The 15,508-nt window shown below is 32.0% G+C and overlaps 1 protein-coding gene across 4 annotated transcripts in view; it reads left to right on the plus strand.

The window, feature by feature from the left end:
- ITFG1 (integrin alpha FG-GAP repeat containing 1) overlaps positions 1–15,508 on the plus strand; it is a 294,898-nt gene that overhangs the window by 143,331 nt on the left and 136,059 nt on the right. For 2 of the 4 annotated variants that reach the window (XM_074211415.1, XM_074211416.1), the window contains exons 9-10: positions 9,767–9,790; positions 14,082–14,179. In XM_074211415.1, coding sequence (XP_074067516.1) covers positions 9,767–9,790; positions 14,082–14,179 — 122 coding nt within the window. The remainder of the gene's footprint in view (positions 1–9,766; positions 9,791–14,081; positions 14,180–15,508) is intronic. The other 2 variants (XM_074211417.1, XM_074211418.1) reach the window with 1 other exon arrangement.

Raw genomic sequence — 15,508 nt, forward strand, 5'->3', positions numbered from 1 at the left:
TACTGAACTGATATGTTCATTATTTATTCAACAAATGCATTTAAATATGTTTATCATTGACACATTAAGAAATGTATGATTTCATTCATATAAATGCTGATAGAAGAATATGATTGTGGTTGATAGTGACCTTCTAGAGATAAAAAACAGGAAGGAAAAGAACCTCTCTATGTAAGAATATTTATAGCTGCTCCTTTCTGATGACAAGGACTTAGAAATTGAGGGGTGCCTATTAGTAGGGGAATGCCTAATTGTATGTGATTAAGATGAAATGCTATTCTGTTATAAGAAATGATGAGCAGGATGCTCTCAGTAAAAAGCTTGCATGAGCAAGTCTAATGGGAAATATACTATATACAAAGTAACAGTTATGCTGTGGGATGATCAGCTGTGAATGACTTCTTTACTCAGCAATGTTGTGACCCTAGAGAACCCCGAAGGAATTAAAAAATACTATTCATCCCAAGGACAGAAATGATGGTGTCTGAATACAGATTGAAGCATACTTTTTTTTATTTTTCTTGATGTGTTTTTTGGGAGGAGGGGGAGTTTATCTTTGCTTTTATAGCATAACTATTGTGGTAGTGTTTCTAATTACTTATTTTGAACATGGATTTCAAGATCCCTTTCAAATCAGGAATTCTGTGATGCTTATTTTAGGTGTGATTGTAATTTTTTTAGAAATCAATATTAGGGGGCGGCTAGGTGGCATAGTGGATAAAGCACCAGCCTTGGATTCAGGAGTACCTGGGTTCAAATCCGGTCTCAGACACTTAATAATTACCTAGCTGTGTGGCCTTGGGCAAGCCACTTAATCCCATTTGCCTTGCAAAAAAAGAAACCCTAAAAAAAAAAAATCAATATTAGGTTAAAAAAACTATCTGAAAGAAATTTTTAGATAATTTTTCATTATTTTAGAATCATATGCTTTAAGTTATATGTATTTTAATTCTTAATGGATTCCTAATTTCACCCATATTTGTATTCCATCTCTGGGTGACTAGCCTTATTCTGAAGCCTGCTAAACCTAGTTAGATAGACCTTCATAGTCTCTACTAGGTCTCATATTTAAAACTTTTCTAGTTTCTTATGACTTGTCAGAGATTGTGCTCCCCTCCTCTAGCATATGAGTGGCATGGTCATCAGTCTTGGAATCATGATTAGTAATTAAATTAATCAGAATTCTTAAGTCATTCAAAATTGCTGGTATGAATTAGTCTTTGTTTTACTTCCTTCTCTCTTCGTCTATCCAATGCAAACCTTCCCAGATTTTCCTGAAATCATCTATTTCAGAAATTTCTTATGGTATAATGGTATTGCATAATGGTATTATATTCATATACCATAATTCATTCAACTATTATTTTTATAGTTATTTGCTGACATCAAAAAACCTGATAAAATATTTTTATATGTAGGGTTCTTTTCTTCTTTGTTTAATCTTTTTTGGGGAATAGACCTAATAGTAGTATCACTAGGAATAAGTATGTGCACAGTTTAATGACTCTGGGTATTCTAACAAACTGTTTTGCAGAATGGCTGTACTAATTCTTAGCTCCATTGACAGTTTATCCGTGTGCTTGTTTTCCCAGACTACTATTTTTGGTCAACTGTCATTCTGATGAGTAAGAATGATTCTATTAGAATTTTATCACTTTTCTTCATGGGTGTATTTATATTTTTTTCTTTGGGAAATGTCAGGTTCACATGCTTAAACCATTTCTCATTTGGGGAGTGACTCTTTGAATCAGTTTATTATATCTTGGAAATGTGACTTTTATCAGAGAAACTTGCTATTATGAGATTTCCTCCACCTGTTTCCCTTCTAATTTTAACTGCATTGGTTTTGTTTATATGAAAACTTTTAAATTTTGTATAATGAAAATTTTCCATTTTATCTTCTCTAATCCTCTCTATGCTGTGCTTGCACAATAACTTTTCTTCCATTCATAGCTCTGAGAGGTTGTTTCTTTTTTTGCTTCTCTAATTCTTTTTTTGTTGTGGCCTTTTATGTCTTAAGTTATGTACTTGTTTGGAGTTCATTTTAGTATACAAAGTGCAGTTCTTTGTATACTAGTTCTGCTGAATTTCTACCAGTTTGCTTACTATTTTTCCCAACACTTTTTGTCCTCACTCCATAACTGGGGACTTAGTCTTATCAAATCCTATGCTACAGTGTTCATTTGCTTCTATAAATTGTGTACCTAATCTGAACCTCTCTTTTTTAAACAGTCACATATCATTTTGATGATTACTGCTTTATGGAATAGTTTGGAATCTGAAATTGTTAGACCCCCTGTCCACTTTTTTCATTATTTCCCTTAAGATTCTTGAGCTTTTATTCATTTTTTTCAAACTGCAAAATAATTCTATGGGAGTTTGATTATTGTGGCACTGAATAAGTAAATTAATGTAGGTAGTTTTGTCATTTTGTGATATTAGATAAGATATTAACATATTCTTCAAAAATTATAAAACATGGAAGAAATAATTACTCAGATCCAAAACTTGCTTATTGAAGGTAGATATACCATGTCTCCAATGGATAGCTAGATAGGGCAGTGGATAGAGGGCCAGGCCTTAAGTCAGGAAGACTCCTTTTCCTGAATTCAGATTTGACCTCAGACACTTAATGGCTATGTGGCAAGTCATTTAACACTGTTTGCCTCAGTTCCTTATCTGTAAAAATAAGCTGGAAAACGAAATGGCAAACCAGTATATAGTGTCTCTGCCAAGAAAACCCCAATTGGGATCAAGAAGAGTCAAATACAACTAAAACGAATGTACAACAACACACCTCTCCACACCTAGAACTTTTGCCCAAGCTTAATTAAGAGAAAAAATATATAACTAACTTCCTTGGAACATTGTACTTAAATCATTTTGCCTTTTATTTTCCTTCTAAGAATAATAAGGTAAAACATTTTGGGACCTCTCTAGTCTATCAAAATGAATGACTATAAAATTCAAGAGCAAATTATACGGAATGTTTCAAGAGCCGTATTCTGACTAACTTTGGCTACATCTGTAAATTCCATTGCACCAAATAGGAAATTTATTGCATCTAATTATTAAGATTTTCTTCATAACAAATCAGCAGAATAAATGATTCACTTCCATTTGATGAGTTAGGTTCACTGATTTTAATCTCAGTGTCCTGGCTAACATTTATTCTAATCTAGAATATAATTACTTCCTGCTTTTCACAACCAGTAATAAGTCATTCAAGATAGCATCTCCAACAGGTATCTTTAATGTATGATTGCTAATTTCATCTCCAAAATTTCTTCTGGGTCTAAAGTTAAATGATTAGTATTGGCATATTATATCCTTCTAGGGAAAAGTGCCAATTAATAACCTATTAACTGAGTATACCACCTGTGTTTTCCCAAGAGGCTTATCATCCAGGTGCCAGCCAAACTTGCTCTCAATTAGCTTCTGCCACCTGAAAAGATCACTGGCTAATATCATGACAGGTCAAAATAAATTATTTACAACAAACTGTAAATTTATTGAGCATCTCTCTCATAGTATTTATAACTAAGAGCTTTTTTGCTATTATATGTTAACAAATATATTTCTTTATGCCATCATTATATCTTTACAAAAATATCCTAAAAGGATTGAATTCATAAGCAAAATATTTTTCTATCATTAAAATTTGTCAAATAGATTGAAGACAGTGACTGATAGTAGAAATCTAAATTTAACCCATGTTTATTCCTCAAACTCTAGATAATATATTTTAGAAAATAAGTTTAATTATCTAGGCTGTTAGTTAAAGTAATTATGTAAACTTCTAAGGATTATACAGAGAGTACCATAAGGCCCTGTTTTTAGACTACTCTAGTGCAACATTATAGAGTACCATGGAGAGCTGGAAAGTGTTGTTTTTGTTTTGTTTTTTTGGAAGAAAGTGAGTGTCTAGGAAGAGGACTAAGGTAAAAATTTTTTTTTCCTGTAATGCACATCAAGAAAAATATTAACCTACCTTCTTTTACATTATTAAGTAAAGAATTTTTATCTAAATATTAAAAATATACATTTATACTTTTGTTGGAAAAAGATTATGTAATTCCTAATTTTTTGCCATGTCATAAATAGTTGTATTTATATTGTATAAAGTAAAGTTACATAATTTAGAAAAATACATATATAAAAGTACAGTTTTGATTGCCTAAAGCTATAAAGATTTTAGACAAACAAAATCAATGCAGGGAACAGTCAATGAATGTAAGAGACAAGACTTTTCAGCAGTTTGCTCTGATAAAGATATCATTTCCAAGCTATATAAGAAACTATAACAAGTTTATAAGAATAAAAGACAATCTCAAGTTGAAAAATGATCAAAAGATATAAACAGGTAGTTTTCAAAGGAAGAAACTCAAACTCTCAATAGCCATATTAAAAATATGAATATTTTAAAAATGCCAAATTAATAAATTCCCCAAATCTCTTTTAATTAGAGAAATGCAAATAAAATCAGATTTTAGGTTCCATCTCACACTTAATAGAAGGGCAAAGTTGGCCCCTCCAAAATGACAAAATTTTGGAGGAACTCTGGAAAAACAAATACATAAATAAATAAACTGTTAATGGAACTGACAATTAGTACAGCCATTGTACCAAAAGCATTTTGGAACAGAGGCCAAAGAATCACTGGATTGTACTTGTATTTTGTCCCATTGTTATCTCTATAAAAGAAATTAAAAAAGAAAAAGACTCCTATATGTAAAAAATTTTAGCAGCTGTTTTGTTTTGGCAAAAATCTAGAAAATTAAGTGGTACCCATCAAATGAAAAATGGCTGAATGAATTTTGGTATGCGACTGATGAAAATACTGTTTATTGTTTCATAGAAATTTTTGAAAAGGAATGGTATCAGGGAAACCTAGAAGCTCATATGAATTGATGCAGGGAAAAGTGAACAGAACCAGGAGAATAAATTATACAAATACACAATTTATACAAATTCATACAATCAACATTATAAAAATAAACAATTTTGAAAGACCTAGAATTCTGAGCAATGCAATGACCAATCATAATTCCAGAGGATCAATCAAACATGCTTTCCAGCTCCTAACAGAGAGGTGTTGGAATCTGGGTACAAAATGAAACAAATATTTTTTGGACATTACCAGTGTAGGAATTTGGTTTTGCTTGACTGCATATTTGTTACAAGACTGTTTCAACTACAGTGAGAACAGGAGAAATGGGAAGAAGGGAAATTGTTTTTGTTAATTGAAAAAATTAATAATTTTATAGATGTATACATGTGTATTATATATATATACATATATAGCATATAATATGAGTAAACTCAGGCATAGTATCATATAAATCAGTACCCTGTCTAAGATGTTTTGCTAATGTTGGATGATTATCATTTGCTACAGCTCTGAGAAGGGGAAAAATAAATTTGCTGCAGCAATTTCTTGGTTGTCAGAGTTGAAATCATGCAGACCCTAGTGTCACCATTATAATTCAGCAGACAGATTCTGCCTACATGAAGATGTACAATTTGCTTAGGCTCTAGACCTCAACATTATGTCTTGGCAAAAAATTTAAGTCATTTGGTCTGTGAGACCTAATTTTTGTTACTTTTTAAAGGTTGTTGTGCCTAGATTTTTTTAATATGTAACAAAATGTAATTTTATATAGTAAAATGTCATTTTTCAAGGAACTAAGGAAAATAAAATACTTTATATAAAGAGATTTTAAGTAGGTACAATAAATGTGAATGTCATTGTATTTAGATGAAAGTCATTGATTCATTTAGAGCTAATATTAACCATATTGTCTATAACTTAGAATTAATCTTTCATAAATTTGTACTATTAATTTGTAAGATTTGCTTCAAGTAAAATAGTTTCATGAACAATGAAAATGATCTATATGTTGAAATGCTAATATAGACATTCTAAATAGCTAATAAACACTGATAGAAAAAGGTGAGCAATAATGTTTAAAATTCCTTGATACTATGTGCAGAAAGACTCCCTTAGTAAGCTGTATAGAAACAGTTCCCATAACAGATTTCTATAAAGCTTCTAAGTAGAGTACATCTTAATAATGAAATAACACATTGGGAATGTTGAAATTTCTACTTAAAGCTTTCTGTTTCAATATGTTGGACTCAATAGAACTACATAGTAAACATTTAATACATAATTATTAATAAATGTGATTTGCTGACTTTCAAAAAAGTAGAAAAGATTAATTAATTTAAGCTCTTAGAAACAATTACTAAAATATTTAAATCTACAACTCTGTATGGAAGTATTGTATCCCTGATTATACTACACAGTGTAACTTGTCAGAGATTGGCGAACTGCTCAAATATCTGCTCCAGATTTACTCATAGAATAATAACAAGAATTCAAATTTTCATAAAACTTTGAGGTTTGCAAAGTCCTTTGCTCGTATCAACCCTGCAAATTGGTTGATTTAAGTATTTATTCTCCTCATTTTACAGATGAGGAAACCAAGGTTCTCAGAGGTTTAGTGATTTAACCTCGATCAGCCAGCTAGTAAGTGTTATCATAACATTTGAATTCAGGTCTCTAGCCTTCCAAACTGCAATCACCTCCTATCCCATGCGCTCTCCCAAAGTGTGACTTTTCATAGCTCCTTGAACTAAAACTGTTAGTATGAATGTTATGTTTTCAAATAAATATCAGGATGATATTTATCAGTACTTTTGATTTTAATCCTGAATATTATTTTCTTGTCAGGCGAACTAATATTTCCTTAGTATTTTAGATAGTGTGCATTAATTTGCCCTCTTTTAAAAGGACAATTACTTTCAGAATTTTTAAGATTTTTTCCATTTTTAAGCAGACCAAAGCAGTATACATTGGAATAATTTTGTTCTTTTTAAAGAAATTTTAACTTAGAAGTTTTATGTGACTTTTTTGGGACTTACTGGTTCACTTCTTAAATGAGTAGGGTACACTTGTGAATTTCATCCAAGTTCATTAGCTTCACACAGAGAAATTTTTCCAAGACTTTTGCACATTTAATTCTGGCTAGCCATTACATACCATTACCCTCAAGGACAAACTTAAAAAAAAAAATAAAGGACTTGAGGGATATTGACTGTTACCAAAGCTGAACAAAATAAGTTCAAGTTATAAGGCCTATTGGCTCAATCATAGGGCTCTGGACAGAAAATAGGTGATAATATGATACTAAAATGATTGCTGTTAGTACATATTGACTGAACTGAACCCACAAGCTGAATTTTTTTTCCTAGAGAAATGTCCTTTAAGGAGAACACCCTAGGGGCAGCTAAGTGACCCAGTGGATAAAGCACCGACCCTGGAGTCAGGAGTACCTTGGTTCAAATCCGATCTCAGACACTTGAGAATTTCCTAGCTGTGTGACCTTGGGCAAGCCACTTAACCCCATTTGCCTTGTAAAAACCTAAAAAAAAAAAATCACCCTATTATCTCTTTCCATAGGCCTTTAATGCATTTGTGTATGTGTGGGTTTTTTTCCCTCTGATTAAGAAGGGTTAAAATAAACTTGTCCAGATCAATTATTTTCAAATTTAGTAAATACATTCTTCACAGAAATTCTGTGATATAGGTAATGGCAACAACATTGTCCTCATGATACATATGAGAAAACTGAAATCCAGGGATGTGAAGTGGCTTCCCCCATCAGAAAAAAAGACTTGAGTCTTCAGACTCAAATCAAGTGTTCACCTCTTTCAGACTGCTTTGGTACTTTCTAACTAAACTTATTGTTTAATTAAAATATACCATATATTTTAAGTAACATGAAAGTAGTTCATACAAGTTCCTACAATAATTTACATCCACCATAGAAAAATTTCTCAAGTTATCAATTAAAGTAAGAGAGCAACAATTTTTTGAGAAAGGAATTTTTTGATTCAAAAACATTCCTTGTTATTAAATGGTAACCTTTTTTCCATAGTAAATTATATTTTTCTGTATATTTTTTCTGAATTTCTGCAATATTTTTATGTAATAAATTATAGGAAATTTTTTGTCAGTTAACATTAGGAACTTCCTACATCAAACATGGCAGCTATGACACAAATGGAGAACTGGGTTTGAAATCAGGAAGACTCATCTTCATGAGTTCAAACTCAGTACCAGTCACTAACTAGATGTGCAACCAAACCCAGGCAAATCGCTTAACTTCATTTGTTTCTTCTTTTTCCTCATCTGGAAAATGAGCTAGAGAAAGAAATGGTAAACTACTCTTTGCCAAGTGTCTTTGCCAAGAAAACCCAAAGTTGGACATGACCAAAACACTGAACTAAAGTATCAAACGTTGTGTTGATCTCTGGAGATAACAAAGAAAAGCAAAAACATGATTCCTATTTTCAAGAAGCTCATATTCTAACTGAAGAGCCAATATTCAAATATGTATATACAATACACATGTGTTTATGTGTATTATATATTCAAACAATGTAAATGGAAAGTAATGTCCAAATGGTCCATACTGAAGTAACTGTAAAATTCTCCTTGTTATAAAAGGATCCCATGGCTTATTCATCTCTTTCACTGTCTGTAAATCAATTCTTAGTATCAGAGTTGTTTTATGAAAATATTCTGTTTCTGTGACTTTTCAGAATAATAGTTCCATCACTTCAAAAAGCATATTTGCTTTTTTTTTTCCTTCTTTGAAGAGCATATTTATTAAAAGCTTTGATCTTGGAAATAAATACTGTGAGGGCAACAAATGTTAGAAGAATCAAGACTCCATGAACTCAGCATCATGGCAAATATTTCAGCAATTGCTGAAGCAGCAATTAAGCCAGAACTAGAGAAATAGACCATTGATCAATATATTCTCTGTTAGTTTAGTTTTTTAAAGTGTGGTTCTTATATTAAAAAAACATAAAAAAAATTCATTCCTCGATTCTATTGGATTATAGCTGAGGTTTGAGCGTTTGATATCTTTCTTAATTAATAGTTGATGATACAGTAGGTACAGAAGATTATCTTGTTCATTGTTTGATAATTTACGTTTAAATTCTAGTTCTCAATATTAGAATGGCAAGATTCATAAAATGGAAAAGGAAAAATTATTTCCCCTCTATAAGAGGTTGCTTCATATCTGGTTATTCTGTTCTCTTTCATCAAGATAAAATTCTCAAGAGATAAAATGCTTGTTTTTAGAATTTTCCAGACTTAGGTTCATAAGGTATATTTGGGAGGGAAACAGAAGTCATCCCTTTTTTGCATAATTGAAGGAAGATTTTTACAAAATAAAAAATACTTGAATGAAAATAAAATATATGTTTGGTGGAGGAACAAAGAGAAACACAGATAAATTGGAAATAGCCATGAAATTTGAAACAAAATTTGGGGAAGCTAGCTTTGTTGTTTATTTGGAAGTAGTGTTAACTTTTACAGTTTTAAAATCAAAAGAGAATTGCGGATGGTTTTATTTGATATATGAAATAAAATTTGTTAGTTACACATATAACTCAAAAGATATATATGGAATTATCATTTGAGAATTTAAAAATTAGTTTGACCACTAGGCAACTCTAGACAACTCTCAAGATTAAAAGTTGCAAAGAAGATATATAATCTGCATTGGTTAAGGAAATTTCCTCCCTGGGAACTTCTTACCACAGTGCAATCAGTCTCGCTATACATCATACATCCATATTATATACATACATATATATATATATATACATATATATATGCATTCATAAGGATTATAAAGCATTCTAGGATAACTCAAATTTTCTTGTTAATTGTGTCTGATTTTAGGATCATTGAAGACATATTTGGTCAGTAAGTACATCTTACTTTAAACCTTCTCTAGACCTTATCAATTTCCTCTTGCATTGGGATGATGAAAAGCTAATATTTAAAATGAAGATTAGTTTTGCAGGAATTTAATGAAATCTTTATTGATTGACAATCAGTGCCTATGTTCACTCAAATTGTAGTGCTGTTCTTTGAAAATTGACCTTTCCATTAGATGCTACAGTTTTCCTGAGCATATTTGTATTTCCTGTTGTTACCATGAATACAATTGAAAGGAAAGTGTCTATTTTTAATCATTTTGTAAATTTTAGATGAAAAATAAAGAGCTTTTTTTCCCCAAACTTGGCAAATGAGAAATCTTTGGGAATGACTTTAATCCTGTGCAGATTGATTTTCATGTTCTTTGCACAAGAAATTATTAAATGCCAAATTGTTTACATTTAATTAAAGCTTTTGAAACTAAAAACTCTGCTTTTAAAAAAATATTTTACTTTTTCTGCCTTTTTTGTATTTCTATATTCCTGTCAAAACAAATATTAGAACTACTATTGCCACCTTTTAAACTCAAGTATATATTTTCATATTTTAATATAACTCTACTATTTATATTAATAGTTTAATTCTGCAAAAGAAGGCTTATTTCTTATCAGGGATTATATTTGTGAAGGCATGAAATAGCCATGCATATCTATATCCACAGATTGTTAAAGTGAGTGTATAAACTAAAACAGCTTATTGTTAAGTCTCCTCTTGCTATTTTCTTTACAGTGATTTAAATAACATTTTGAAAACATTTTACCCCTTTTAGACATGTCATAAATGTTCATACACATCTTGATATGATACAGTGAGCACTCAAGATTAAATGGGCAAAGTATTGCTTAGTATGATGCTAAGAAGAAAGTTTGAAATAGAGCTGATCGGTTGTATAGAAACTTAAAATCAGCATTTTAAATATTTATATATGCATATATATATATATATATATATATATGGAAAGAGAGATTGATTGCATCTGTGATTTCATCATTATAAGAAGGAGGAGATTTTCTTCACCATTGTGATTAGATACCTTCTCTGTAACTTAAAGACTTGAGAGTTGCCTAGAGCATTTAATGGTTAAATGTATTCCAGAGGGTCACAGAACTAATAGTTTTCAGAGATGGGACTTGAACCAAAGTCTTTCAGACTAAGAGGCCAGCTCTTTATTCACTACCCCACACTGGGTCCTAGAATACATACAGAAAAATCATGCCACATAGATCATTTTGGTAAGGAAAAAAATAGGTGAACTTAAATCTTTTCAATACCACATGCCTATAAAATGGCAAATTAGATTTTTATTTTACATTGAAGTATACTGAGGATCAAAAAGACTTGCCAAAGTCTTTTTAGCAATAGAAGCAGAAGTAAACCTCAGATCTTCTTGCTCCTAATTCTAAAACTTTACAATGTCACAACCAGACACAACATACACACACACACACACATACAATCAATTTAATGAGAACATGCATTTTTGTTTCTTTTGTCTTTGTATCCCCCTGCATAGTGCCTGGCATATATCAGGTACTTAATGATTATTGCTAATTGGTATAAAATGAATTCATATAATGTTATAAGATTAACAGCTGTATGACTAAGTACAGCTCAAAGACCCAGATCTGAGCAAATTCTGGGCAAAAAATGATTTTTTTTTTTTTGTTTTTGCAAGGCAATGGGAATAAGTGACTTGCCCATGGTAAGTAATAAGTGTCTGAGGCCAGATTTGAATTCAGATACTCCAAACTGAGGTGCTCTATCTTCTAAAAGTAAATTTTTTTAAAAAAGTCATTAATATAACTAGAAAAGGAATACTGTGATTCTTCAGACCACTGATGACCACTATTCCAATTCCAGCAAAGATGATAATGTTTTCTTTAACTTTTTATCAGAGCTTGAAATTGGGAGGCAGGGAGTTGAAGTATCATTTCACTTTTTTTTTTCAGAAATGATGAAATCTATTCAATTATTTTTCATCTTGTTTTAGCATGTTTTTCTTGACTTGGGTATGTTTCTAGAATATCTATTTGTATGGAGGCCATATTGGAAAGGAGAGAGGATGGAACCAATGGAGACCAACTGAGTGGTTATTGTAGTTGTACAGGTAAAAGGTGATGAGGGCCTGAGCTAAGACATTCTGTGGTGTGGGTAGAGAAAAGGGGGTAGATGCAAAAGATGTAATGGAAACAGAATCAACATGTCTTGCTATTGAATGCCAAGTTTTGTCAATTATCCCTTCATTATGTTTCATATACTCACCCTTCTCTCCTCTGATATGGCCATCGCCCTTATAACCCTATACTTAGACTAGTGCAGTAGTCTTCTGGTTGGTTTCCTTGCCACAAGTGTCTCCATGCTCCAGTCCATCCTCCACCTGGCTATCAGACTTGGCTATCAGAGTGATTTTTCTAAAGCACATGTCTGATATATCATGCTACTCACACTATTCAGTAAATTCCAGTGGTTCTCTGTTATCATCTCCAGGATCAAATATAAAATCCTCTGGCATCCAAAGTCCTTCATAAACTGCCACTCTATCTTTTCAGGCTTCTTACACCTTACACACTCCACTCCATATACACTGTGACACAAGTCTCATTTGCTGTTTTTCAAACAAGGAACACCCCCCCATACCCCAACAACATGCATTTTCATTGGTGGCCTGGTCTCTCTCATGCCTGGAATACTCTCCTTCATTTCTACCTCCCAATTTCTTTCAGATTTCAGCTAAAATCCTATCTTCTACAGTAAGTCTTCCCCAGTCCCTCTAAATTCTATGCTTTCCCACTATTGATTATGTCCTATTTATCCTATATTTAATTTGTACTTATTTTGTTTACAAGTTGTCTCTGCCAATAGCCTGTGAGCTCCTGAAGAGCAATAACTATCTTTTATCTGTTCTAGGCATAAATAGGTGCTTAATGTTTTTTGATTAACAATATGAAGGAATATGGAGAGTCATTGAAAGAGTCATGGATGACTATTGGGTTGTAAACCTAGGCAACAGGAACACTGGTAGTGTCCATTGAAAAAATAGGAAGGTTTGAGATGTCCATGAGACACTCAGGTGAAGATATTCATCAGGCCCCTGGAAACTGGAACTGTGGAGTTCAGGAAAGACATGAGAAGTGGATGGGTAGATATGAGATTCATATTCAACCTTTGGCTACATTAGCAACTAGAAAGGTAATGTTCCTGCTAAGGTGATGATAGATTGTTAAAATAATAATAATAATAATAATAATAATAATAATAATAATAATAATAATAATAATAATAATGTGATTAGATTAGATCTGAAATTTGTCCAGCTATCACATTTTATGTATGAGAAAAACAAGACCTAGAATAATTAAGGAATTTTCTGAAATCTTCATAGGTGGCAGATTTAAATCCTGGTGTACCTTGTCTCCAAATTCAGTAACTTTCTACTGTAGCAGGTTGCATTCTGAGAAGGATTGTAATGATAAGAATGTCAGGAAAACCTAGGAGGAAAGGGTATCCCTTAAGGTGGAGTGGTCCCTAATGTCAAAAACTTCAAAAAGATCAAAAAGAGTAAGGATTTGGATTGGCTGTAATGAAATCATTGTGGATCTTGGAAAGATAAGTTTCCCTTGTGGTGGTGGTGGTGGTGAACGTGGAAGCCAAATTGCAATGGTTTGAGGAGTGTTTGGAAGGTGATAAAAGTAGAGATCAAAAACATGCATTGAATACATATGTATTTGATTGAAGAGGTAAGCTGCCAGAGACTTATGGAATCAGGGGTACTAGTTGAATTGGCATTTGGTAGAGGAAGGTCATCTGTCTGGAGCAAAAGAAGAGAGATCTGGGAGTAGAGGTGTTATTGAGCTGGTTTGAAGTATGGAATTGAAGTTATACTATTTTCAGTGAAGTGTAAGATTTTGAGCCCTCTGCTGAGGTGGAATTGTCAGTGTCTTGAGAAGAAAAAGTTTGAGGGCAGTAAGTTGTGAGTATGATAGCAAGTAGAGAAAGGAAAGCAAAAGAATTGTGAAAGATTTATGGCCCATTTAAGACTGAATAATCCAAAGTTTTAATAGAATAATGAGCACAATTGTAGGACTTTCTTCAGTGGATTCACAGTTTAAATAAAATATTTAAATGAAATATAAATAAAAATCTAATTCTGAGGAAAACATTTCCATTGTGACCAAATTAATACAGTCTTTGAACACTGAAGATTTAATTTTATGTGAAAGAACATTTCATTTTTTTTTTTTGGATGGCAATAGAGTCATGTCATTTCTTTTGGCAGATGGAGATGGACAAACTGATCACTTATTGCCAGGATGTGAAGATGAAAATTGCCAGAGAAGTGCTATCTATTTAGCTAAACCAGGAATGGTTAATCAGGTACATAACCACTGTCTTGCTAAGGCAAATATAATGAAATGTGGCAACAGACATATAGTGTGTGAAGAGTGAACCAAAATAATCCCAAAACAATTTTTTAAAAAAGCTCTTTATCACTCTTGTTTTTGTATTACTTAGTTAAGGTGTTCAGAGTTAGTAAGGGTTTCAGGATACAGTACAATGCTAGAATCTGTTCTGATGAAGAAAGCCTTTATAAGTCAAATATATGTAACAACATTGCACTTATTTTGTATATTCAAAAATCAATCCATTATGTTTCCTGGTAAAACATGAACACAGTATTAGTAACTATTTATAAAGCCATTATAACTGTTTAAAAACAATATTCTTCTATGTTTGATGTTAAATATAATCGTTTTCCAATGTTCAAACTGTACATTTTACCTTTATATATGTCAGAGGAAAAAAGTTCAGAACATGATAGTTGAAGTAAAGAAGTGATGTGGGAATGATAGATAGATATATATTTTTTCATACCTTAACAGTAACTGGAAGAGCCCCTAGATGTAAAATAAAATTGCAAAATTTAGGCAGCTGTTTCCTGCCTATTGGGAAACAGAATAAAAAATTGACCATATTGTGAACCTAATCTAGAGACAGGTCATATATTGTGCCTGTATTAATTTATTCCTCCATTTCCTTTTTTTTCCTGGATTCTTTAGCTTTCCATCCAGTCTTTAAAAAATTTAAAAGTCTGAAATTAAAAATTTGAAGTCTTGCAAAATAGATTGTTTCAAGTAACACCTCAGGCCAGTTTCACATGAATAAGTAGACCTAGTAATTACAAATGAATTCAAGTTATAGGTAATGTCAACTGTAATTCCAAAACCATAAAATCATTACTCTGTAAATAGAGAAATAGCATAGGATTTAAGAAACTGTCATTATTACAGTGTTTAAAATACTAGCATAATAGGGACTCTTCCTGCATAGTAAATAATCAGAACAACATGTTTTTATTTTATTAGATTCTTTGTGTTTTGGCACTGAGAATTGAAACGTGAAACCTCTTTAGAGGTTTAAAGATCTCAAATCCTGCATGGATTTAGTGTCAGGCTCACCTCTGACACCTCCCAATAAGTTGTTACCTTCCTATGCCTTATCTTTCTCATATGTAAAATGGAGTGAAACTAAATGATTCCTAAAATCCCTTCCATCTCTAAATCCTGGGTAACTATGAAGTGTTCTCTATCTCATGTCATTTATCATCATTAAGTTGTTAACTAAGATAATTAACAATCACATGTAGGGAAATGAGCACTGGATTCAGAAATAGAAGACTGTGTCAAAACCCTGACTCCTCTCTTC

This window comes from Macrotis lagotis, chromosome 1, assembly GCF_037893015.1.
Source record: "Macrotis lagotis isolate mMagLag1 chromosome 1, bilby.v1.9.chrom.fasta, whole genome shotgun sequence".
NCBI lineage: Eukaryota > Metazoa > Chordata > Mammalia > Peramelemorphia > Peramelidae > Macrotis > Macrotis lagotis.